Genomic DNA, 26,925 nt, shown 5'->3' with positions numbered 1-26,925 from the left:
CGCTGTGTTTGTCTGTGGCAATTAGTCTGCCGTAACTGAAATGTGTATGTTTCATACAAAGTGTGAGGCAGATTAGTTAGTTCTTTTTACATAAATCATGGTGTGCTTGCTGCATCCAGAAAAGTTGAGACATTTTCAACTTGGTGTGCCTGGAAATTGCATGCACGTCACGTGTGCATCGCTTGCACAACATATTCGCGTTGCTCCCAAATGCACGTTTTGCAAGTTGCGTGCCTCTATTGGAAATGACAAACTAATGCACAAAGCTTATTGGCACTGCTTCCAAGGTGCGTGCCTAGCAGCCACATTTTAATAAAACTATAGTGCTTCATACCAAAACCTTTTTTTATCGATATTGACAATGGTGTTTGGTCAATAAATACTGACAACGATTTTATTGCCCAGCCCTACTTTGATTATACGTATATGTATATACTGTATATGACTCAGCTCACCTGCTGTTTTTCATAGGGAATAATAAAATTTAATTAAAAATTCATTTATTCATTCATTTTTCTTCGGCTTAGTCTCTTTTATATGTCACCACAGTGGAATGAACCGCCTATTTAAAATTCAAATACTGAAACTTAACCATCTACTTTACACAGATATAATGCCACAGATAAACAGTACTATTTCATTTTCCCGATCAGATAAATGGTGAAAGTCATAATAGTTTATGCAAGGTTGTTTTTGTAACCTGCTCTGAATATGTAGGACATTCATTCATTCATTTTTCTTGCAGCTTATTCCCTGATTTTTCAGGGGTCACCACAGCGGAGTAAACTGCCAACTACTCTGGCAAATTGTAATTTTATTTTGTTTTGGTTTTGTTTTAATTTGTCATAATTGCTTAAATAATCAGTGATTTGAATTAAACTCTTGAAACAATGATGTGATGGGCAATATTAGGGGTACACCATTATGAAAATTACAGAAAACCGAAATTTTGGCCAACATCAATAATTAAAATATTTGCAAGCTTTTCATTCATTTATTTTTCTTCAACCTAGTCCGTTTATTCATTAGGGGTCGCCACAGCTTAATGAACTGCCAACTTACCTAGTACATTTTATAGAGCGGATGCCTTACCAGCTGCAACCCAGCACAGAAAAAAATATTTACAAGGTTATAACAAGTACTTAGGCAAATAAATATATTTTTGGGGCCTGTTAGAATAATGACTTTGCTGTTTGTGGTACCATAACTGTCATTTAGCATTAGGCTTAGCTTTTATCATGTTCATCTGTTATGAAAATTTATAGTTGTTGTATTTATTTACCAGCATAACAACCTAAACAATACCTAACCCCATCTGGCCCAGCATGCAAAAAAGCTCAAATGTGCAAAAAAGAGATTTGATGTGACAGACCCTTACCATGAAGTGCTCCCAGTCATGGTGAGGTGAAATGATGTAATGCGTTTCCCATTTCCCACTAAATGATGTAAGGCTCTTTCCAAACGCACCTTTGGGTGAAATATTTCTGGCTTGTGTTGGTGGGTGTGTGGGTGAGTAAGTGCGCAGTCCGCCATCATCTCTGCAGATTCAGTGTGGGAGGATCACCCTCTCTTTCTTTTGTACTGCTGCAGTGAGAATACATGCACCGCTACTGAATCACTGTGCTCAAAATTGGCCTATAATTGTTACTTGCTCTGGTTTAAAATCCTTTACCTCGCTATTTGTCAATCGGACAGTTTGCCTTAGGAGATTTTCAGCGTTCAATGGAACAGTTCTTTGTGTGATGTGGCAGGAGAGGATATTAGCAATGTTGAACTATTGAATGTGTGTTATATAGGAGTTAAAATCAAGCTTTAACTCAGTTATAATGTTGAAAACAAAATTGCAGGTTGGGTTTAGGGCATACCTGTCACCATTGGAATGCGAAAACATGATTCTTTCATTTAGATTTTTCGTTTGAATACATTAAAGGGTCACGAAACACCAAAACACATTTTTTGAGCTGTTGACAGTCATATATGTGTCCGACGCTGCTATAAACACTATTAGGACACATATATCTCACTAAAAAGTGAAAATTGGTTGTTTTTGCATTATTTTGAGCAAATTTGTTCTTCCGGTTCGATACTAGTTTTCGAAGCTGCGTCACGGCGAATAGTTACTTACATGTATTCCAGCATGTAGACCGGATGTGTGTACCTGCGAGTGCATTGTGACGTTTCTGAGTGCGCGGCATTCAATCATGAGAAAGACTTGGTTCACTTAAGTGTGGATTACAGTGCACGCAACAGAAATACATTTGTAATAAACATTTTTTACCCGAGAGCTTTTCGCATGTGAAAATGGTGAAATACGGATTTGCTGCTGGTCTCCTTTTAAAAAAGACACGGTTCCAGTTTGTGTTGATTGTCCTGTCTCTACAAATTTGGTAAGTGTGTGTGATCAGTGCCCTTTGTTTGTTCATTCAGATGGCAAAGTTATAGTTCGTATCGTCAGCAGTACTCTTTCAGTGTTTTAAGACAGACCTTAGGTAAAATGATTTAGTTACTAAGTTTACAGTTTGTTAATATCACTGCAATATTCGATTACTGATGCCCATTTAAACACAGTCACTGTCTTTCTCCACTGCATCTGAGTGTTTGCTTTGCTGATTGCTTTTGAAAATCAGCGCATGACCAATCAGAAACTCCCTTTAATTTGCAAAATCTTCCCTCTTTTCCTCCCCCCACACTCCAACCTAAACAGAGCTGGACATACCCACTTTCCTGACTTTTTCCAAACTAGAGATGTGAAAACACCCTGCTGAGACAGGTGGGGTTCTTGGCCCTTTAAATAACAGAAGTGTCACTTCAAAAATGCACAGATCGATAATGAAAGCATTTGATTACTTTCCTAATTTTTATGCTCCTTTAAGACAAAACTAGTTGTGTTTAAAAGAAAACCCACCAACATCGACATGTTTAGATATTATTATTATTATTATTATGTGAATATGTCTGTTCAAACACACACGCAAAGCCCAGTGTCCACTTTTGCTCTGCTTCAAATTAGGTGTACAGTTTGGGAAACAGAGTCTATTTATTACTATGGAGCGCGTCTGACAGTCATGCACTGCTACATGTTATGGTTTGCTTAAAAGGAGGATTGGCTCTTCAATGTTTATTGTTATCCTTCATAGAAAGAGCGAAAATATGGGATAAATATGGCAAAATACCTTTACGGGTTGATAGCGGGATAGAATTAGTAAAATAACAACAGGGTTGACATGCATGGTTCAAGGTTGTGATAGGTCTAGATGCTAATAAAACACAACAGGTTACTGTGAGATTAGGTGTAGATATTAAAACACAATAGGTTGGTCTCCATGTCATTTACAAGACAATAAATAAATCCATAAAAATCCAGAAGGTTTGTACAGTCCACTTAGAGCTGAACCGACTTCCGTTTATACCATTCTTAAATAATTAGCCGTTCTGTGAAATTAAAAATCTTTTTCAAATATTTCCTGAGTGATGTTTAAAAGAGCAAGAGGTTTTTTCTTTTACAGTATTTGCTATTATATTTTTCATCTGAAGAAGTTTGACTAAAAACATTGTCGAGATGATCCCTGTTTTCAAAGATCCATAAAAATGACTAAAAACACTGTACTATGCATGCCAGTAGATATCGATATCACTATTGTTGTTTTGTTAGGTCAGGGGTGTCTTAACTCTGTCCCGGAGGGCCGGTGTCCTGCAAAGTTTAGTTCCAACCCCAATCAGACACACCTGCACTTGCTTGTTGTCAAGCTCTTCTAGAAACATCATTGCAGGTGTGTTGATGCAAATTGGAGCTAAAATCTGCAGGACACCGGCTCTCCATGAAAAAGTTTGGACACCCCTGGTTTAGGTACTCTCACATGCTTATGGACTAAACACAAAATACACATGAACAAGAAATCACTGCTTACACAAATTTATGTTTTTTGTAAATTACAATGAAAAGACAATGGAAGTGTTTTCAAATACAAACACTTTAAAAAGTTAGATTCAGTTTTTTACTAGATTTTTCATTTAATGACAACTTAGCATTTTCCTGATTGTAAATGTTTTTTTTTTGTTTTTTTTTGGTTATTTGTTGGCTATTTTTGTTCATTGTTTGGTTATGGTTTAAATATCTACAGGTTTATTTAGTCAGAGTATCTGTAAACATCTCAAGATGATTGGAAATATGTAAAGATACAAGAGATGGACAGTGTGCAAAATACAAATATATAGTTTAGCGGTCATTATAATATAATATTCTATAGAATCACATAAGAAGATCATTTAGAAACTTCCAGTGTATCTAGCTGAGTTTAAATAGAGAGTTGTTCATTTGATTTGAAGTCAATGGTACAGCTACTGTATATACACAATATTAGGTTCACCACTGAAACATTTACCTACTTTTTTGTTATAGTATCTCTTCGAAAGGCTGAACAGTATTTAGAACACAAAGATTTATGATGGGCTTAATGGGAGCATATCTAGTTCTGCTTATGTAACACCTAAAAACCTTACACCAGTGTACTTCTATCTGTTAATGGACAGTTTAATATTCCAATGTGAAATGAATTATGTATAAGGTGCATTATTTCCATTCAAAAAGACATTTTAAAAATGACCTGACAACTCCAGTTCTATTTACTTGCAATCAAATGTTACAGTTATATGTAAAGCATTTCAATTTCAAGCAATTTCAAGCATTAAAGCACTTCAGTCAATCAGGTGTTAGTTTGCTGTCTGTAAATCTAGTTAAGAGAATGAAGACATGACATTGACATTTTAGGTAACGTTGACTAATAAAACAGACCAATGTCCTCTTAGATCAGAAGGTGTTCGCTATTTACACCGATTTCTATTTGCTTTCTTAAGCTGCACTTAAAACCTGTTATTGACATCTCAGCATGGGTATTTTTCCAGCACTCGTTCTAAACCTGACATTTCCCTTCATTTGAACTGCCTATCCACCTTTGTGCAGGGTATAAATTATCTTTACACAATTACAGATTTACAGTAATCAGTCTGACCAGGATTTTGCAATCATAGAAGTAATTGCACTAATCAAGCTAATGTAAAAATCCAGAGGAGCTTGCAATTTGTTTACTTTTTTTGGGCAGTCTTTTTATTTATTTATTTATTTATTTATTTATTTTTTTTTTTTTTACTTAATTTGGACTAAAACAAGTCATAATAGTGTGTTTTGATTTTTATTCATTATTAAAGTTAATACATTAAGCTACATTAGGTTACATTAGGTTATCCCAAAATTAAAAGTTCTACTCACCCTCATGTCGTTCCAACCCAATGAGATCAAATTAAGATTAGATGACACTTGAGAGCTCCCTCATCCTCCATAGACAGCAATAGGCTATAAAAAAAAAAATCAAAATCAAAACAGACTATATGTCTTCAGTTGTTCACTGATCAGGCATGTGATCAGCCAAAGACACAAAAGAAGGAAGATAACATAATAATAATAATAATAATAAATATAATTAATATAAAAAAGAAAAATAATAGTAAATATAATAATAATAAATGTAAGTGTGTGTGTGTGTGTGTGTGTTTAAATAATAATAATAGAAATAATAATTAAAAAAATTATTCTTTGATATTGGCCACACAATTTAGATTTCGTTTCTTGTTTTATTTAAAATGTTTAGCAGTTTAATTGACACCTGAGTAATATTTAATACTTTTATAGCCTACTTTGTACTTCAGCATCGGGACAGATCCACAGACCGGTGCTAGATGGTGCCACTAACTTGGTTTAGTGCTCTTGTGTGCACAGAATATCATTTTCCCTGTAATTCAGCAGGCTCTCCATTGCAATGTGATAAATAAACTACTAATCAGCCAACAATTCGAACTGTAAAAACATTACATCCAGTTGAAATGAGCAGCCTAATATACTTTAACATTCCACCCTGAAAAAGTATGTCGCTAAAAAGAGTTTTTCACTTTCATTTTGCTTTGGCTTAGTCCCTGCCTTTTTCATAGTTTTAATTAAACATAAAATAGATTTTTATACATTTGTAAAATCATCTAAACTTGTGAAATTTTCAGTTATTACATTTCAGGTGCTAGGCTGTAGCACTAAATAAATAAAGACATAAGGACAGATGACTTGCAGAGGATAATAGCAAATATGCATCCTGGCTTTATTTATAATGTACATAGAGCACAGTAGTCATGACATGCAAATGTGAAATCGGAAAAAGTGCACAGCCACATTCAAAGCGATTTTAAAATCTTGCATATTATCAGCGGCTTCATTATACACACACATAATAGGACTATACAATATCATTATATTATATACAGCATACAGTAGCCTAACTATGTGAAGTTTATTTTTAAACAAATTTTAAGAGCATCACATGCTTATGATTGCTTGCAGACGGTCCCGCATTATGCAATTTATGATTCACCAATCAGATGATTCCTAAGCCACTATAAGTTCTATATGACAGCCATCTTCGTTTTGAAGAATCCCCCCTTCCACCCCTACTCCTCCTCCTTTCCTAGATGTGTGGCACGGTGGCCCAGTGGTTAACACTGTTGCCTCACAGCAAGAACGTCACTGGTTCTAGTCTTCACCAAGCCAGCCGATGTTTCTGTGTGGAGTTTACACGTTCTCTCCGTGCTCATGTGGTTTTCGTCCCACCGTCCAAAAACATGCAACTTAAGTTAGTGACTAATCCAAATCAGCACCTAATTAGTAGTTATCTCTTAAGAGCAATCACTATCTGTTCATTAGCTACTACAGCAGGGGAGTTCTCGAGATCTACCTGCAAAATCAACCATTTTAGTCTGCAAGAATCAGAAAAAAATCTTCTATTATTTCAATTTTCTGTGCCCATATTATGTATTTAATGCTAAAAAGTCTAGTAAGTGGCATATTGATGTTGCAGTCAGAGAGTTGTGGAGTTTCATCAGTGTTGGAGAAACATCTAGCTCTTTTTCTCAAGCACAAAGGCGTGTGTTCAGATGCTAATGAAAGGCCTGTGTGGTGGCATGATCTCATCGTTGGCTCAGGTTTAGGCTGGAGTTTTCTGGCCCCCCAGGAAACAATGGGAGAGCACCAAAAATCTCCCCGTACCCTTTTCTTTCTTTAAACTTGCTTCCCCAGTAGCCTGCATCTTTTGCCTTTTGTGCTGTTTTCACAAATGTTTCTGCTTTATGCATACTTAAATGTCTAAAATAATGTGTGCAAAAACAGTTCAAAATAATGAAAATTAACCACATTTTCAGCTGGAAACATAAGAACATTCTGAAAAAAGTCAAAACTGTAGTCCCGTAGTCCACTATTGCTGCTTTGTTTAGGTACTCTCACATGCCTATAGACTAAATACACATGCGTGAGACATCACTGAATTATTTTCAAAAACATAAACAATAAATCCTGTTTTTAAAGTTTTAATTTTTATTACTTGTATTTAATACCAACTTAAAATATTCATGATTTTAAATGTTGTTTCTTGTTGTTTTTTAAGCTGTTTTTGTACATGTTTCATTGAATTATCTACAGGTTCATTTAGTCAGTTTAACTGTAGAAGTCTCAAGATGATTTAAAAATAATGAAGATGAAAACATTTTCAGCTGGAAACATAAGGACATTCTGGAAAAAGTAAAAACTGTTTTATTCAGTAATTCAGTTTAAGCAATAATTCATTTAGTCATTTATTATATTTTTCTCAAAAATATATATATATTTTTGAAAAAATATTATTTATAACTTTCACTGTTGTTCAGTGATAAAAATAAATAAATAAAAGGGATGAAAATTCAGCCAAAAGGATAGTTCACCCAAAAATGAACACGTATTAACCATTTACTCACACTCAAATGGTTCCAAACAAGGTAAACAAAGACAAAACAAGGTATTTTGAAGAAGATTGGAAATACAGGGGCCAAGAGAGCTTAATGTCACGTGCTGCAATTTAAAGAAAACGTGCAATTACGAAAAACGCAGGCAAATTAAGACAAAATCTTTATTTGTTTGACAGCATATGTGCTGCAAATCCTCACAATGCAAATACATTTTTTAAAAATGTGCTGCATTTTCTCACAACGCGAACAATTTATGAAAACGCGCTGCATTTTCTCACAACACTTTCAAATAGCACGGTACACTGCGGAAATGTTTCAAGTGGTCCCTGAGATGTGACAGTCCCGGCTATTAAGGTTATGATTATTTAGGCTAATACAATACAAAAGACAAGAGCATCAGGGGTCCGTTTTTGTACGTGGATTACTCAGTTAGCTGGATTTGGTTATTGTCGATTTGAGACGATCCAGGATCCATCTGATCTGGGAGTTGTTGTCATAGCAACAGTTCTGGCAGTTCAAACCTGTTTAGGAGCAGATTTATTTCATGTAATCAGGATTAAATCGAGTCATTTCAAGCAAAGGTAATACTGAAAGTATGTACAGAATTCTGATATTTTCTGACAGTAGTAGCCTATAGATTATATACACTTGGGAAAAAAATAAAATAGTTTAAAAAAGTATAATTTATAATTTATAATTTATAATAATTAATATTATTTAATAATAAATAATTCATAATATTTATGTTTATATAGATATGTTTAAAAATTATATATATAAATCTTTGTAGATAAAAGTACCAAAACAGGGTGGCTCTCCCCAACGGGATCATTTATTGCTATGGATTTTTTTAGATACAAATTATTGCAACTATTTAAAGGTACCTATCCAGCTTTAGTACAATTTCCATAAGTTAATAGACATGCACAATAGTGAATATTTGTTTTTATAACTGAATAATAATTTATGCAGTCATGCACATGTTTTGACAACTAATATGACGGTGATTTGATGCTTTGCCAAAGTTGCAGACGTCTTTACCAATATGAAAATGCTTTTTAATGCAAAATTATTTTTAATTCCTTACGCTGATTAAGAAATGAAAATAGGCCTGGGCTACTATAGTAAAGAAAATCCGATCTTAAATGTAAAACTAAATAAATTCCTAAATACTTTGGACACATGAAACTGTAAAGCCTGCAGCCCACAAATAATATGAAAAGTTATTGTGTATCATATTTAATTATTGTACGAAGAACGGACCCCAGGATGTTAAAATAAACAAACAAAAAAACTTAATGCCTTTTAATCATTCTCTACAACTTTACTGAGCAATACTTATGTATAGCCGATGTGTTCCGATGTTTTTGAAAGTGTTGTGAGAAAATGCAATGCGTTTTCCTACATTTTTTGTGTTCATTTGTTTGCATCGTGTGGATTTGCCTTTCTTTCTTTATTTGAATGATTGATAGCCATTGACAACCAACTGTACAAGAAACACATATTTTGCCAATGGCTATCAATCATTCAAAGGAAGAAATGAAGTCAAAAGGTTTAGAACAAGTGAAGACAGATAACCATATTCATTTTTGGGTGAGCTAACCCCTTTCCTTAAAATTTTCTTCATCAAAGGCGCATTAAATTGAACAAAAGCTACAGTAAATGTATTTTAAATAAGTGATGTGATTTTGAACTATATATTTAGAAGAATCCTGAGAAAATATATCACGAAAGATGCTACTATAACTAACTGTATAATCTGACTGTATTAAATTGTAATACACACTAATGTGTACAAACTTTCATAACAAATTTATTTAAACATACTTAAAATAAGGAACAGGTTAAATAAAAATATAATAATTGCATATTTCTGATGTGATTTTCCAAACGCAATCTCACAGCAATTCGTAACTTTTTGATTTAGTGGCTAATTCGTATGAATTTGTACGATATAATTCGTACAATTTAGTACAATCTGCTCATCACCCAATGACAGTTGCTGTTAGGGGTGGGGTTAGGTGCCACGCCTCCTTTTTAAAATCGTAGATTTTCATACGACTGAACTCGTACGAATTTGTACGAATTAGCCACTAAACTGCCAAAACGTAAAATACTTAAGTTTCCTCGTGAGATCAGGCTGGATTTTTCACATACTCATATTAACATATTAGCAGTATATATTAGATATTTTATACATACATAGAAAGACTATTATGCTACTTTGACTGTGCATTCCAAATGTTCATTTGTTCCGGTCAAGCACAGAAAAATTCTTTGATCCAAAAGGCATGAAAGCAGAAATGCTGGCTCGCTGTGCCATTGCCACACCTTTTACCCAGGTGGCTGTCTAAGATTCAGTGACACATCCGTGATAAAAGAGGCTTTAATATGCTTAACAGCAGAATCATTGGGCACTGCCAAATCGCAGGACTAGGATTAGCAGAAGAAACTAGGCCATTGGCTTCTTGTGTAGTTGCAAAAGGGAGCATCAAAGTCCAGAGAAATATTGGCCAGTTTGTTTGAATGTTGTTTTAGCGCTTTTGTGTGTCTATAGAGCATTTACATGACATACAGTTGCAGAAACTGCTCATCTGTATAATTGATATGATGGATAGCAATATAATTTACATAAATTTGTGAGTTAAAAAGGCTACAGCTTACGATTTCCATCTTCACTATCTCCAAACATTGCAGCACATCCAGGACTGATTATATAATGAGGAATGATTTTGAATTGGCACTGGGATTAGGAGTCGTTCACGCCAAGTGTGATAAATAAAGATAATGATAAAGGCATCGTTCTAAAAAATAGTTCTGAATGTAAAACAACAACAGCTTGTAGTTCAGCTATAATATAACCATAAAGATGTCTAGAAATGATATCATCATTGGGATCACTTTCAGAATGATTTTTTCCCCAGTTTATAAAGGGTAAAACACTGACAGCAAGTCAGGATCCATTGGAATATAGAGGGCTCGGACAGTTTAGAGCTACAGATGGCATTATTTAAAGATAATCACTGTCTTGAAAGCAATTGGTTGTAACAAAGGATGGAATGATAAAAATGTACATGGAAGCAAGTCTAACAAATTAAAGTATATCTATAAAAGCACCTCAGGTAAGCTGGGGAATGATGGAGAAAAATATAATTTGTGTGGTTTTTATTACACTACACTGACTGTGATTACTAAATTCCCTGTTTGATTAGGTAGAATACATGAGCTGGATTCACTGGTGCACTAGAAAATGTAGCACACTGCTGGTTACAAATGGGTAATGCAAAATTTAAAGCATAATCTAAAAATAAGTAGATCATTATCATTAGCTGATGTGGACACAAATACAGTTAATATATTTATAGTTATCGTGCTTAGTGTGAAAAGACCTGTTTTTAGTAATGTTGCACAATTGCAAAATATATGAAAAATATGCAAGTACATAACAATGTATTAAAGAAAAAGATAGTGGAAAAAAGATTAAGATTTTTTGTTTAAATGCAGATAAGTCCTTCACTTATTATGCAAAGCTCCCAAAGATCATTTCTTAAATTAACAAAAAACTTGCTATTTCAAAAATTGTAGTACTGTTGTAGCAGCAACTGCACCTTATAACAGGTGGCAAACTGTGTTTTATTATTAGTGTACCTTTCTTAAAGAAGTAATGTAAAAGAATTATCGCTTGATCTTTGTTATTAAGGTATAGAATGTGTGCATGATGTGGGAGCTAATAATTTATAATTGATGTGTTAATTAATTTATTAAGTCAAAATTATTAGCCCCCTATGACATTTTTATTCTAAGTAATGTTCATTAGAGCAAGGACAGTATTTCCTATATATATATATATATATATATATATATATATATATATATATATATATATATATATTTATTTATTTTTTTCTTCTGGGAAAAAGTCTTATTTATTTTAGAATGGCTGAAATAAAGCAATTTTTTAACGTTTTTAAAAATAATTTAAGGTTAATGTTTATTAGCTCCCTCAAGACATATTTAGTTTTCTAGTGGCTATAGAACAAACCACTGTTATCCAAAACCTTGCCTAGTCAACATATTAAATCTTAAATTGCACTTTTTCTTTGCAAAATTTGTAGAAAAATATTATGCACTGTTATTATGGCAGAAATAAGAAATTATATATATATATATATATATATATATATATATATATATATATATATATATATATATATATATATATATATATATATATATATATATATATATATATATCACAATATATTGTTCAAAAATCTGTTGAAAAAAGTCGTCTCTGTTAAACAACACTTGGGAAATATTTTTTAAGTAATTTAAATTTAAAAGTAGGGCTAACAATTTGGCCTTCAACTGTATGTATTTACACTGTATTTATTTTCAGCCCTTGTTTTTTATATAATTATCATGGAAACTATAGATATTTCAACATGGTAATGAAGCGCTATATGTATGGTTTTGCCCATGATATTATGGATGATGTTTAATTTGAATAAAATGTATAATATTACGTATACTCACCGGCCACTTTATTAGGTACACCTTACTAGTTGCCTTAATCCTATGTGGCATAGAGTCAACAAGGTACAGGAAATATTCCTTAGAGATTTTAGTCCATATTGACATGATATGTCATAAACTAACCCCTGGTCTTTTCCCCATCGTACTTCTTTCAACCAGTGGTGCGGACTAAGACTGGATTGATGACTCATTTGTGAGATTACTATAAGCCCCTCAACAGTAACATTAATTCTCTCTGTGCTGAAAAGCTAGTTAGCTGGTTAATGAAAAAAATAAAAAATAAAACACCTGTGGTGCTTTGTGCTTTACTAATGTCACATTCTCAATGAAAATAAATGGCATAAGATTGCACAACCTCTGTCATCTGTGCATGAAATGGGAATTAAATGGCTGTTCCATTGGGGCTAACAGATTTAGCATTGTTAATACAGTACACGACAGTATGATGCGCTGTTCACAAGGTTGTTTGCTCCCAAATGCATGCAAGACGGTGGCATGAGTGACTGTTTTAGATGCTCGGATGAGGCGGTTCTGTTCCCAAACTTCCACAGGCCTCAATCTCTTGGGTGATCATATCTAGAGCAAAATATCTGGAGCAGCGCGGATACTTGGTCTGTCTTCTATCACAGCACTGTTTGAGCTTATTTTAATGGAGTGCTCTCATTTTTAGAGTTCATGAGCAGATATTTATATCAAGGAGGTCAGGTGATGTAGGACTGCAGAGACCTCCTTAAAAATGATTGACTGTTTTAAGATGCTTAAGCAACTTAAGATGTTCATGCAATCAAATTTATGTCGTTAATTAAGAATCAGCAGCTGTGAAGATGCTTCTTCAAATTTACTGGATAGTTTAACTTAGCCTTGGAATTTTAGACGTTTGTTACAATGCTGCATTCTTTCCCATTCTTTAGTGACTGTGGAAAAAAGCCAAAAGGGAGTAGTGGAAAGGGGAAGCTGGCTGAACACACAGCTCTGCAAAGCCATCTGGTTTTTTGAAATGGAAAGGAGTTTCATGGCTTTTAAGAACATTTGAGATCGTTAATGCATTTATAAAAGGTTTTTTATAAAAGTTTACTTTTAGGACAAAAAAAAAATTAGGAATAAAAACAATGATGACTCATGCTGCACTGCAGTTTTTGCTGTCCAATCAATCACTTGAATGAGAATGTCCCTCCCCATAGCAATCCTGATCAGCAAATCAATATTCAAGGCTGTGACATAACTAAAACCTATTTATTTATTGGCTCGACGTTGGATTTTGGTCACTTTCTAACACAGCCTAAAATCAACCAAATATCAACATCATTTGACGTTGTTATTGGACATCAAAATAACACTGTCCTTAGATGCTGGCTAGACATTGAATTTTAGTCACCTGACATCACAGCATAAATCAAATCTAATATTAACGTCTTATGGCGCTGTGTGCCTACAGAATGTTACGTTAACACACATCCACAAATTACATGTAAATTCATCAGCTTTCTACAACTTAATACTCACTACTCTGCAGTACTTTTATAAGAACTTTTTACACATACTGTGAGTCTATTGAGATTAAAAAATGTCCAACCAAAAATCAGATAAATATCAATGTCTGATGATGTTAGAGGTTGACGTTGTGTGGACATTATCACTATGCCGCTCATCAGATGATGGATTTTGGTTGTCATACCTGAGGAATAAATGTCTGTATTTATTTTGTAGTCAGTATACTTTTACTTAAGTATGATTTTTCAGTACTCCTTCCACCAATGCTGACACCTTTATGGACACCTATATCAAATACATTACAAATAAATAAAGTTCACAACTGAACATTGAGAATCACCTCTGATTGGCTCAAAAACTACACCAAGAATAGACTTGTGCTGAAAACATTGTGGTCACCACAGTCTCTTTAGGTGAGGTTCATGTTAAATTAAAAAAATTAATAAATAACTATAAAATGACATGGTTGTTAGAATGTTTTTCGTGTTGTCAATATGCTTATGTTTATATAGGCCTTGTGGTGTTGTGTGCAATGTATGTGTATTTATAACCACCTCCAAGGAATTTGGGGTTTGAGTCACTGGCATTGTCATTTTGGGGGTCGTGCGCTGAAAAGTTTGGAAGCCCCTGGTCTAGACAGTCAATAGCATTATTTTTACCTACATTTTTTAGTTTTGCCTCTTCATAAGATTTTCATCACACAACAAAGAGGGCACATGTTGCTCTGGGCATTGTGCCCAAGGCGAGGCACTGCAGTGTCTGAGACTTTAGTACCTCCCTTTTTTCTTTATATTGTATCACTCTGCAGAAGGCAGCGTGTCAGAGATGAGTTTGTCAATTCTGTAGCAGCCTGCATTATTAGCATTCACTGTGTCCTAGTGAAATTGCTTCACCAGTCTTCACATATGTTGTACTTTCACTTCTGTACTTCCATCTCACACCATCTGGCACACAGAAGCAATACTGGGCTTAGGCCAGCTTGGTCCAAACCCCAGTCGTGCTGCGTTCAGCAGCTCTTTGATTATCTCACTAATTCCTCCATACACCCTGGTCTTATAACACTGTTTCTACAACTGAAACCACAGGATAAATGTGTTTGGACTGGACTTTTGAGACTATGTAAGGACTTATGTTGCATTTGTGTCATGTGATTTCTTCCCATTAGCTTTACATGGATATCCTCTTATCGTAATTTACACTTAAAACTCTAAACCCCTTACTTCTGCCTGTAATCCAAACATCCATGATGGCTCATTAAGAGGACTCTTGCTGGACTGCCCTTGAAATGCATTGAACTAAGGTTGTCTGTATACTGTATCTTGGAGTCTTTTTCTAAATGAATGAAGATTGATTTGATTGATAGCTATGCCTGCAGGGACATTCTTTTTGATTAACATTAATCAATCATATGCCTGCTATTGACATTCAAGTGAACAAAATCAATGTGCTGTTGTTAAGAGGCAAGCTTTGGAGGATTACGATCTGGCTGCTGTGTTGGGAATTTCGGTGGATTTCAGGTTTAGTGTTTAGCCCTTTTAATGAAAAAATATTTCCCGTATAATTTAGATGAGCTGTAACCTTCTTCTGAATATTGTCTTCACAGTTTGGAGAAAAACTAATGTAAAGTAGTGACCTTTTCTTTAAAGTTGTGTTTAGTTTTTTTACTATGCTTTCCATTCTAATCTTACTCTAATAATGCTTACTCTAATATATATATATATATATATATATATATATATATATATATATATATATATATATATATATATATATATATATATATATATATATATATATATATAGTCCAAAAGTTAAATCTGATTACACTCTATTTGGTATTATAATTCATTAATAATTTTTGTTAAGCCAAATAGCCAACAGGATTAGGATCATTAATCTTAAGGGATTTGTAGCATGTGTAAGATTTGCAATGCTTAAACATCAGAAATACTTTTAATTAGTGTACTTGTCTATGTTGTGTGTGTTTTAGATAAGTAAGGGTTTTATGGTCTTGTTAAAATATATATTTGTTACTCATTATCAGTAAAAAAAATAAAAACATGTGTTTCTTTCAGGGCAAAGGACTCTGCAACACAAAAGTGATGTTCTTGAGACGGTTGTATTAGTAAACCCCTCCGAAGATACTGTTATCTCTGAGGTAAGTTATTTAAAGCAAATCTCTTTTGGGTGCCATATGTTTGTAATAAAGATTAATGGATCGGTTTAATGGTACACTGAATAACCTTGCTGAAGCCTAACCTTCCAGCAAACAGACAGAATCTATTTGACTAATGTGTTTTAAATACCCTCTATGTCTCTTATTGTGTCCTAGATCCATTGTCTTGTATCTGACCCAGCTGTGCACAAGCTGTTAGTACTGAGTGGGCAGAGCTCTGACCAAGGTGACCTGGTTCTCCAAACTGGAGTGTTCAGTCATCAGACCTTCTTACGCGTGTTTGCAGAACCTGGGGTGAGTTTGGATATATATAACTATTCAGACTGATAAAAAAGCAATATATATTGACTAATTTTAGACTTGTTTTCGTCATGTAGGTCAGCCATTTGCTGGGTAAAGCCAGCTCTGGACAGCGGGCATCACTGACTGTGTCTTGCCGTAGTGACGCAGGCTGGAGCTCTCTGGGGCAACAGCAACGGATTAGGGAGTTGCTGAATTATACGCTAAATCCAGAACCCATACTCCCTAAGATGGAGGGGGTCACTGAGTTTACTGAATACATATCTGAGACTGTGGATGTACCATCCCCATTTGACCTTCTTGAGCCTCCAACCTCTGGAGGATTCCTGAAGCTCTCAAAGCCTTGCTGCTACATCTTTCCCGGTGGACGTGGGGATTCGGCGCTTTTTGCTGTCAATGGTTTCAACATTTTGATTGATGGTGGCTCTGACAGAAGGTCATGCTTCTGGAAGCTTGTCAGACATTTAGATCGTATTGATTCTGTCCTTCTTACACATATTGGTGCTGATAATCTCCCTGGGATCAATGGACTTCTTCAAAGGAAGGTTGCAGAGCAGGAGGAGGAGCAGTCTCAAGGCTCAACTACCTACAGTGATTGGATGAAAAACCTGATATCACCAGAGCTTGGAGTAGTGTTCTTCAATGTACCTGAAAAGCTTCGGACATCAGAATCAAATTTAAAAGTCAAGCGAAGCATTGAGGAAGCATCTCTGACTTTGCAATACCTCAACAAGTTGGGAATAAAACCTGAGCCTCTTTTTCGAGTGGTTAGTAATACCATCGAGCCCATCACTCTTTTCCACAAGATGGGTGTGGGAAGGTTAGACATGTTTGTCTTGAACCCTGTGAAGGACAGTAAGGAAATGCAGTTCCTCATGCAAAAGTGGGCAGGTAACAGCAAGGCCAAGACAGGGATAATTCTTCCCAATGGAAAAGAAGGAGAAATATCTGTACCATATTTGACATCTATTACTGCTCTCGTTGTATGGCTCCCTGCCAGTCCCACAGAGAAAATCGTAAGGGTTTTATTTCCTGGAAATGCACCACAAAACAAAATACTTGAAGGGCTCGAAAAGTTAAAGCACCTTGATTTCTTGCGGTATCCAGTAGCCACACAAAAAGACATAAATTCTGGTGTTTCACCTTCAGCAGTAAAACAAACAAAACTAAAGCAAAGGACTGACAGCAAAGAAAGTCTAAAGTCATCTCCCAAGACTCACACACCAGCCAAGCCTTCTAAGAAAGAAACAGACGAGCATGAGGATGTATCTGTAGTCGAAACAAAGAGTGACTCTGTCAAAGAGAACAAGGTTGAGAAAAAAGAAGAAAAGAAACACACCAAGTCATTGAAACCAAAAGCAGAAGTAACAGAAAAGAAAAAGTTATTGAAGGAAAAACCACTAAAAAAACACCCGAAGGAAAGGTTGTCCAAAATGGATGAAAAGAAAGACAAAGAAAAGAGGGAGATTAAGAAAGAAAAACGTGTAATTAAACAAGATGATTCAGTGAAAAAAGATGAGAAAAAAATGAAAGCCAAGGACAGTTCTAAACCTGAATTGAGGAAAATAACTAAACCTGAACTGAAACCTTTCACACCAGAGGTCAGAAAGACCCTCCATAAGGCCAAAACCCAAGGGAAACCCAAATCAATAAAGAAAAAACCTACAACTGCCAAGGCAGAGATTGCAGAGATTACAGCAGAACCTGTGGCCGAAAAGACTGAACCTGAGAAGCAGGAGAATGGGACTGTAGAAGATATATCTGCTCCGGAAGATTTAACAAAAGACTTAAATAAAATCAAACCCACTGAAGTGACATATCAGTCAGAATCCCCCAAAAGTGACCTTACTGTCTCTGAATTACCAGCTGAGAAAGATATTGAACCCTCAAAGTCTGCAGAGGACAAAGTTGGAGAAACCGATATGGTGGAACAGAAAACTAAAGTGGAAGAAGTATCTGCATCAGCAGGAATTAAAGAAGTGTCATCAGCTGCTGTGAAAGAAAAAGATGAGTCCCAAACTTCAGAAATTGAGAAATTTGAGGATGAGGGTGCTGCAATTGAAGATGAAGATGAGGAAGAGATTGATATACAGCCTGTTAAGAAAAAGACTGACGATGAGGAGGAGGAAGATATGGGAATTGGAGATGAAGAGGATGAAGGGCCAGCAAAAGAAACTAAAGACCTGGAGGGAGTGGACAGAAAACATGAAGTTGAGGAAATGGAGAAGCAAAAACAAGTGGAGGAAAGAAGGATTGAAGCTGAAGACGAGCAGTTTGAAGAAGAGGACGTGATTGAAAAAGCTGAGCTGGAGGAGGCTGAAGATTTAGATGCCATTGCAGATGAAGAAATTAAAGAGCTCTCTCCTGAGAAAGTCAAAGACGAAGAGGATGCATACATGTCAAATGTTGGAGGTGTCACAGCTGGCATTACCTCTACAGCGCAAGGCGCTGCTGCAGCAGAAAACCTATCATACATCCAGGATGAAACCATCCCAGGTTACTCTGAGACTGAGCAGACAATTTCAGATGAGGAGATCCATGAAGAAGCAGAGGACAGGATACCACACCTTCAGTATGAAGTTGGAAGCTATGACGTCTCTGTCCCAGACCAACCAGGCTCATTTGATGCCATGCATGGAATGAGAGAAATGCAAGCTGCTGCAATGGGCAATGGAACCAGCAAAGTATTCATGGGTGCACAGGAACCAGCGATTTCTATCTACACCAGCATTCTTGCAGCTCCATTAGCTGAAGAAGAACATGTTTCTTCAGCGACATCCATAACAGAGTATGACAAACTGTCTTCTCTACCCACTTCCATTGCAGAAGATCAGTCAGTGGCATCAGTCACAGCACCTCAGACTGAAGACACAGGAAAAAGCTCCCTGGTCTTGGACACTGTTCAACCAATTACACAGACTGAGGCAACCCAAGGGAAAGACTACTTACATTCAGCTGGAACCATCTCACCAACATCCTCCTTGGAGGAAGACAAGTGCTTCAAGTCCTCTCCCTCTGATGAATCCCCTCCACTTCCCTTAGAAGGCAAAACTGAGGGAATTGAGATGGCTGCCCATTACGATGATGAAGAAGAGGATGAATATGATCAAACGCCAAATGTTGACATTTCACTTGAAAAGTTACAAGAAGGATATGCCTCACCAGATAAACTTGAACACAAGGACAAAGAAATGGACAAACCCAAAAGTCCTGTGCCCTTAGCTCCTGATATGTCAAAATCCTCTATTCCTGAGTCAGAAAAGGCATCGGTAGCATCTCCTAAGGAGGATATGTCTTTTAAAGAACAAGCAATTCTCTCTTCCTCATCTCACAGTGTTTCTAAGCTTCCTGTTTCTGAAGCTAGTGTTTATCCAGAGGTAGAAGACCGGTGCGTTAGCCCTGATGACAGCACTGTAAAAATGGCATCTCCTACACATTCTGGACCACCTAGTGCTTCTCACTCTCCCCTTAGAATGTCACCGGTGGAAGGAAAGGATAAAGTGCTCCTTAAAGACACTCATCAAGAACAAGGAGTGCCAATTAGCCCTACTGAATTTAAATTTGAAAAGAAAAATGAAAAACAAGAATCTGACATTTTAGATGAGAAGGAAAAACCTCAAGCAGAGAAAGAAGAAAAAATTATTATTCAGAAAGCAGTCACTGCACCATCCCCACTAGTTGATGACTTCTTGGCTAAAAAGGAAAGTGAGTCAGTTCCACCACCAAAAGATGTAAGTGATACGAAGGAAATACCAGATCCAAGTGTTGAAAAGAAAGTTGAAGTTAAAGAGGGCTTAAAAGAAGCAGAGGATAAAGATAGCAAGTTATCAGATGATCATGACGTTAAAGAAACTTGTGATTTAAAACTGTCTACAGAGAAAGAGAAAAAAGAGCAAGAGAAACAAAAGGAGGGTGAGGGTGATGCTGAAGAGAAGTATAACGATAAAGATGAGTTCTTAAAATATGCAGAGGTTACAGATAAAGGTGCTGGGAAATCAGAACTGGAGAAAGCTACACAGCCCTCTAAAGAGGATTTTGATAAGAAAAACGCAAATGAAGAATTTCAAGATAAAGGTTATCTAGCAGTATTGGAAGGACTGGAGATAGAGAAACAGGTGAAACAAGTAGAAGAAATTCAGCCAGAGAAACCTGAAATATCTTCTAAATTAGACAAGGATGCCAAGGAAAAAGATGTGACTGGTGCATCTTGTCAGTTCTTAGAAAGCCCAGACATCAAAGCAGAAACATCAACATCTCCTGAATCAACAAAAATAGATACAGAGACACATGGCACTAAAGAGACAGACATAAAAACTAAACCTGAGAAAACTTCACAACAGAAACCAGAGTCAATTGATACTACAACTGAACAGGTGGCTTTGACGGAAACTGATTCTTCTGTCAGTATAGCCCAGTTTACAGAAGACACAGATAGCCTCAAATCTAAAACACAACAACTAGGTGAAAAAACAGATGTTACCTTGAAAGAAGAAAAGGCGGAAAGTAAAAGTGTGACTGGCCTGACATATGAGAATATCACTACAGCTGCCAAAGAACATGATAAATCTTGGAATGAAAATGTGGAGGAAGTAAAATCTTCGACACAAGAGCAAATTTCCCCTTTAAAAACAGATGTTCAATCTACAGAGATGCACGTAGATATGTCCATTATGGAGAAAGATATCTCCTCTAAGGATGATGAAGAATTTAAATTGAAGACAACACAAGAGATGGAAGAACATATATCAGGGGAAATTTCTCCTGAGACTAAAATGACTAGTGAAAAGGATGAGGTCTTGGAGCAGAAGCTAATAGAAGAAACCCAAAATACACAACAATTACAAAAAGCAGACATATCATCCAAAGCAGAGCCTCAAATGTCACATTCTGCAGTCTCAGAGGACACAGATGATGGACACCAAATTAGCCAAGATATAGAGAAAAGTGTAGAAGACATTAAATGCAAAACACAAATATCCATTTTAGAAAATTTAGACTTCCCACCAACAGTAGACCAAGAATCTAAAGCCAAAAAAGCAGACTTGAGCCAAGATCAAGTCTCACTGGTTGAATCTGAGAAATTAGATTTGTCTGCTGAGGGAGATCAAGAATGCAAAAAGGCTGTGGAAATACCTAGCAAACCAGATGAAGAATCTATAGAATGTCAAATTTACGAAAAGAAGGATGAGCTTAGCATTTCTAAATCTGTTTTTGAACCTGAAGTACAAAGTGAATTCCAGCCAGTAACATCAGACAAAGAAGGTTTGCATACTAAAGAAGATGAAAGTAACAAAGTCACATTCGTCAAATCTGAACAATCAGTTGAGTTTGAAGAAATATCCTCAAAACCATATGAATCTAAATATAAATTTGTGGAGGAAACTCAACTTCAGGTATCTAAGGATCAATCAGTTCCTGAGAGTTCAATTACAGTTGCTAAGAAGGACCAACTGTATGAAGAAAAACAAACTGAAGAGACTGTAACAAAAGCACCTCAGTCAAGTATAGAGACAAATGTACCACCTGACACAAAACAAGAATTTGAGGCCACATCTGTGGAAGACAAAAAGACAGAACTGATTTTATCAGAATCAAAAACTGTAGATTCAAAAGCAGAACATGATACTCTAGAGACAGAGACGAAAAGTGAAATTACCACTGTAGAAGACAAAACAACTGAATCAAAAGTAAGCAAAGAGACAGAAGAAAAAATATTAAAAGAAGATGCATCAAAACTAGTGTTAGATGAACCAGACACCAACATGGACTTGGGAGCTAAAGAGAAATCTCTTGTGGAAAATTTAGAACGAACGAGAAAGACCTCAGATCTAGACTGTAAAGAAAAAGAAGAAACGAAAGAACATAAAGAAGACATCAATACAGACACATCATTACAAGAAACAGATACTTTCCAATCATCAGACATTGGATTCAAATTAAATTTAGATTATAAAGAAAAATTCATTGAAGAAACCCCCTCAACTGTAGAAAAAACTAAAGATGGCAAGTCAGCCTTTGAAACTACATTTCCCACCAAATTTTCAGATGAAGATGAAAGTACTGAGGAGGATGAAGGAGATGCTGTTTGTATGGGAGGAGCTGGTTCAAGACCATTATCAGTGGAACCTTGGAAGTCAGAAGAACTAAAGGAAAACATTTCTGCACAACCATCAGAACCAAGTATACAAAAGGAAGAAATTATTGTCCATTCAGAAGAATTGACTAAAGGTTGCAGTGAAAAATCAACTGAACCAGAGGAGTGTAAGGTTGATGCCACATCAATTGTACTTTCTTCTGCAAATACAAGTAGTAAAGCTGTCTCAGAGATTCTAACTGAGACTAAACCAACAAGTATTACACTGCTCTGCTCTGACAGTCAGACAAGTGGTGTGGATGGCCAACATGAAACATTATTTTCAAAAGGGGCTGCAAAACCTGAGAAGGAGGCTGAGAGGGAATGGGAAGGAGAAAGAGAGGTTGCCTCTCCAGTGTTAGAGTCACATTCTGATTTTCAAAAGTCTGACGGTGCTGATGAGAAATGTTCAGAGAAGGCTGATAGTGAGAGAATGAAATCTAATGACAAGGTTACTTATGAAGTGGAAAAAGAAAGCTATGAGGCTTCTAAATATGAGCCTTATGAAAAACCCATTTCAAAAGACAGTGACAAAGAAAGAGAGGAAGAAGACCAGTACCCAGGTATGGATAGAGATTTAGATTACATTCGAAAAACAAGTCAGGCAATGGAGCTTGGAGCTACTTGTTCAGTAGAGGAACACAGTGACGATGAGCCGGTGTCTTTTAGCAAGGTTGATTACCAGACTTCACCAAGTATTTACAGCAGCCAAAGTGCCTACTCAGAACAAGACAACAAAGACCTATACCAAGAGGAAGAGTTGGTTAGAGAAGAGAGACTAGATACTTCTGTTGACAGCAGTTCTACATATGAAAGCAAAGATACTTTAGCAGCAGGTTCAAGCTTTTGTGCCTCTAGTGATACGCAAGACAAATCAGAGAAATTGGAAAGAGAAGAGAAAGAAAAGGAGAAAGAGGACACACATTCTTCACTTCTATCAAAACTTGATGGAAGTCATGTTCAACTGTCAGATATAGAACCATGTACATCTGCTTCCAGCTTTTCAAAACCTGATGTGCAAGACAGGGATCATAGAAGGGATCAAGTTGAAGAAACAATGGCAACACCTCATTTAGAAGACTTAGACAAAACCAAACCGCCCTTGACACAAGATTTCACTCCCCAAGGGCTTCTCACATCATCCCAAGATCAAAGTGTTCAAGGTCTAACAACTTCATCAGCATCTGCCTATGATGAAAACAAAACAGGTAGTACAATCTCAGGTGAAGGTAAAGATAAAAACAAACTGGGTTCTGATGATAGCAAAGATGACCCATTTTCTTCTGGTCGGTACTCACCACCTGAAAAGGACTTGCTTCCTGCCAGGGTATTACCTGAAGATCCCTGCACAGCCACTCCAGGTTCTTCAGGGCAATCTGTAAATGTTGATGACAATGTTCTTGCATTTGAATGTACCGCCAAGACAGATTTAGTTTCCAGCAAGCCTTTGGTTGTGAGCACAGAGGAGGAGGAATGCATGGTCAGAAGTCAAAAAATATTTGCAGAAGAAGAGGATGATTTTGAGGATGAAGAAGAGGAAGATGCAAGTGACTTGGATATTGAAAAGGGTGCTAGAGAGTTGTCAGAGAAAGAGTCTAAAGCAGTATTTGATACCACAAGTGCATCAAAATCACCTGAAGGAAAAGAAAAAGACTCTGTTAGTTCATTAGTCTATGGAGGAACAGCAGAGGTTCCACAGACAGGGAAGATTGTTGACTCATCCACAGACAAAACGGAGTCCCTCTCAACAAAACTGTCATCAGTACAAGGAGAGCAATATGAAGTTATTGACAAGCAGTTCGAAAAGTCCAAGAAAGAAGATACTAGTTCAGTCCAATCTGAGACATCCAAACCCAGCGATGACAAACATGAACCACAGAGAACTGATAAAAAGCCTGAAGTGTCTGAATCCCTAACTGCCACTCAAGCGCCCATGTCTGATGGAACTTACTCATCATCTTCATCTATTAGTTACTCTTCTTCAACATCTGCATCATATTCTACTGGCCAACATATAGGAGATGGGCTAGATACACATATTAATGTTCCTAGTTTTCAACTAAGGTCAGATGGGGACACTGTATCATATGAATACTCTTCCCTAAAAGAGGAAGAGTCACCCACTATGGATTTACCATGTTTAAAAAAGGACGAATACATGGAAGTCTCGGATCGAATGACACATGCTACGACAACAGCTGAATCAATATCTAGTCTTGCTAGGTTTTCTCCTCTCAGTCCCCTGGAGGAATCCAAATCATTTCTTCAAGATCAAATATCTTCGGCAGAGGAAAAATCAGAGGAAGATATGTCAAGCATTAAATCTGACAAAGATCATGTCTCTGATCCTAAGCATGTAGAACCACCTTTCTCAAAAATGCCAGAATCGGAAACTTCTAAGCATGCAGCTCAAACAACTGAGGTGGCATCTACAACATCTCTCAAGTTTGAGATAGCGCCTTTGGAGAAAGCTGACTCCAAGGAAAAACACTCAGAAGAAAAGTCCTCTGATGATGAGCCTGAGAATAATAAAAGCGATTTTGAGGAAGGAACACTGCCTTGCAGAATTGAGTGTGACAAATCATCTTCATCTGAGCAACACACTGATGCAAATGTACTCTCAACCAAAACATTGCATTCATTTGAGCTGAAATGCAGCTCTGAACCAACAGAAATGGCAAGTTCTCAAAACGTGCCAGTCATGGCATGTGGGACTCTGAGTACAAGCACACTAAGTGAACAAATCGTGAAGCAAGAATGGGAAGAGATGTCTGAAAAAATTAAAGACTTGCCTGAGAAAGTAGAAGAGAGATTTGACATGAAAGAAGAAACGTTGAGCCAGGCAAAATGTGAAGAAGTGATAGTAAAGCATAAAGAAATAGAGGATGAACAGATACATCCTGAAAAGAAGTGTGATGTGAGGTCAGAAAAGATGGGAGAGATCCTAGATGGCAAGAAATCAGAGAATAAGAGTGAAAGTGAAGGAAAACCCAAAGAGTCAGAAGAAAAAGAAGAGGTAAAACAAGCTGAAATCGTAGTAGAAAAGGAAAGCAAAGAAAAAGACAAAGAGAGTAAAAAACAAACTGAAGAAATTATTATGGAAAAATATAGCAAAAACGTACCCGAGTCTAGCCAGCATACTGCCATTTCTTCCACAATGGAACATGAAGATATTGTATGTCTAAAGGCTCCCCCTGGCTATGGGGAAGATGTTTATGAAGATATAGACAGGGAAGAATCGGATGAAGAGAGGGAAGTGAAGTATGATTCTAAAGAACGTCCATCAAGTCCACCATCAGGAGCGCAGGCTTGTTACGCTGAAGTCTCCAAGAAAGCAGATGAGGGATTCACTCGACCTTCTGACCTCAGTATGGAGGCCACGTCCTCTCATTCACCTTCACTTTTTAAACATCGTAAAGGGGATATTTCCCCATCCTTTATTAATCCAAGCCCACATGATCTGTCAAGTGAGGAGGGAGACGATGATGCCAGAAGTGATCATTCAAGAGATGATGATGGTGATGAGCGTGAGCAGCACTCTGTCAAAAGGAGATCCCACAAGCAACAACATCATCATCAGCAAAGTCGTCAGGAGGAAGGCAAAGAGGGATCACACAGCATAATGGGTGGTACATCAACTGGTCACGGCATTATGCTAGCAGGAGAGGAAACTCCTCCTACATCATTGAGCGAGTCGCTCCCATCTCAATCCGATTCAGATGTTCCTCCTGAGACTGAGGAATGTCCATCAATTACAGCAGAAGGAAACCTTGACTCTGATGAAGATGCAGAACATCTTCCAGTGGACAAAATGTCTGCAGCTGGCGGCAGTGGAGGAAGCCATCATTCCTCCTCCCCGAGGAGCCACGATCCCCCTCCCATTCCAATGAAAGACCCACTTCCACATCCACCACACCCTGATGTGTGCATGATTGACCCAGAAGCACTTCTTAATGGTCAGATCCAAACAGAAAGACCAGTCAAGAAAGACCATAAAACAAATAGAGGTTTGAGGAAGACACTAGGAAAATCTGCTTCGCCAGCACGTAAGGGAGATGCAAAAACCAGAAGATCTACTACCCCAGTGAAACAGACATCCAAAGACTCCTCACCTCATACTCTCAAAAGAAAAGATTCAGAAAAGACATTTCGTTTGACAAAAATGTCTGAGACAGAGGGATCCAGGGGAGACTCAGGAAGAGGGCTGGTCAATGGCGTTAAGAGTAATGCAGGTACAAATTAAGTTATCAGATTTTATAGAGATGATAGAGCCTTGTCTTTGCTGACAAGTAAACCTTTTAATTTGAATTCATGCCGTACATTAAGTTATAATTCCTAAGTTCACTTGTAGCACTGATTTTAGTTTTTAATTTATTCATTTACTACTGCAATTTGATCCATTTAACAGTGAATAACAATAACAAACAAATAATATCTTGACTGCACAGCAATGGTATTGCATACTGTTGATATT

At 36.6% G+C, this 26,925-nt stretch overlaps 1 protein-coding gene across 2 annotated transcripts in view; it reads left to right on the top strand.

The window, feature by feature from the left end:
• map1ab (microtubule-associated protein 1Ab) overlaps nt 1-26,925 on the top strand; it is a 76,683-nt gene that overhangs the window by 42,643 nt on the left and 7,115 nt on the right. For both annotated transcript variants that reach the window (XM_087312110.1, XM_087312111.1), the window contains 3 exons: nt 15,918-16,000; nt 16,175-16,312; nt 16,396-26,683. In XM_087312110.1, coding sequence (XP_087168236.1) covers nt 15,918-16,000; nt 16,175-16,312; nt 16,396-26,683 — 10,509 coding nt within the window. The remainder of the gene's footprint in view (nt 1-15,917; nt 16,001-16,174; nt 16,313-16,395; nt 26,684-26,925) is intronic.

The sequence above is a fragment of the Danio rerio genome, chromosome 25 (genome assembly GCF_052040795.2).
Source record: "Danio rerio strain M-AB ecotype USA chromosome 25, GRCz13ab, whole genome shotgun sequence".
In the NCBI taxonomy this organism is placed as follows: Eukaryota; Metazoa; Chordata; class Actinopteri; order Cypriniformes; family Danionidae; genus Danio; species Danio rerio.
This window is presented reverse-complemented; position numbering and strand designations above follow the sequence as displayed.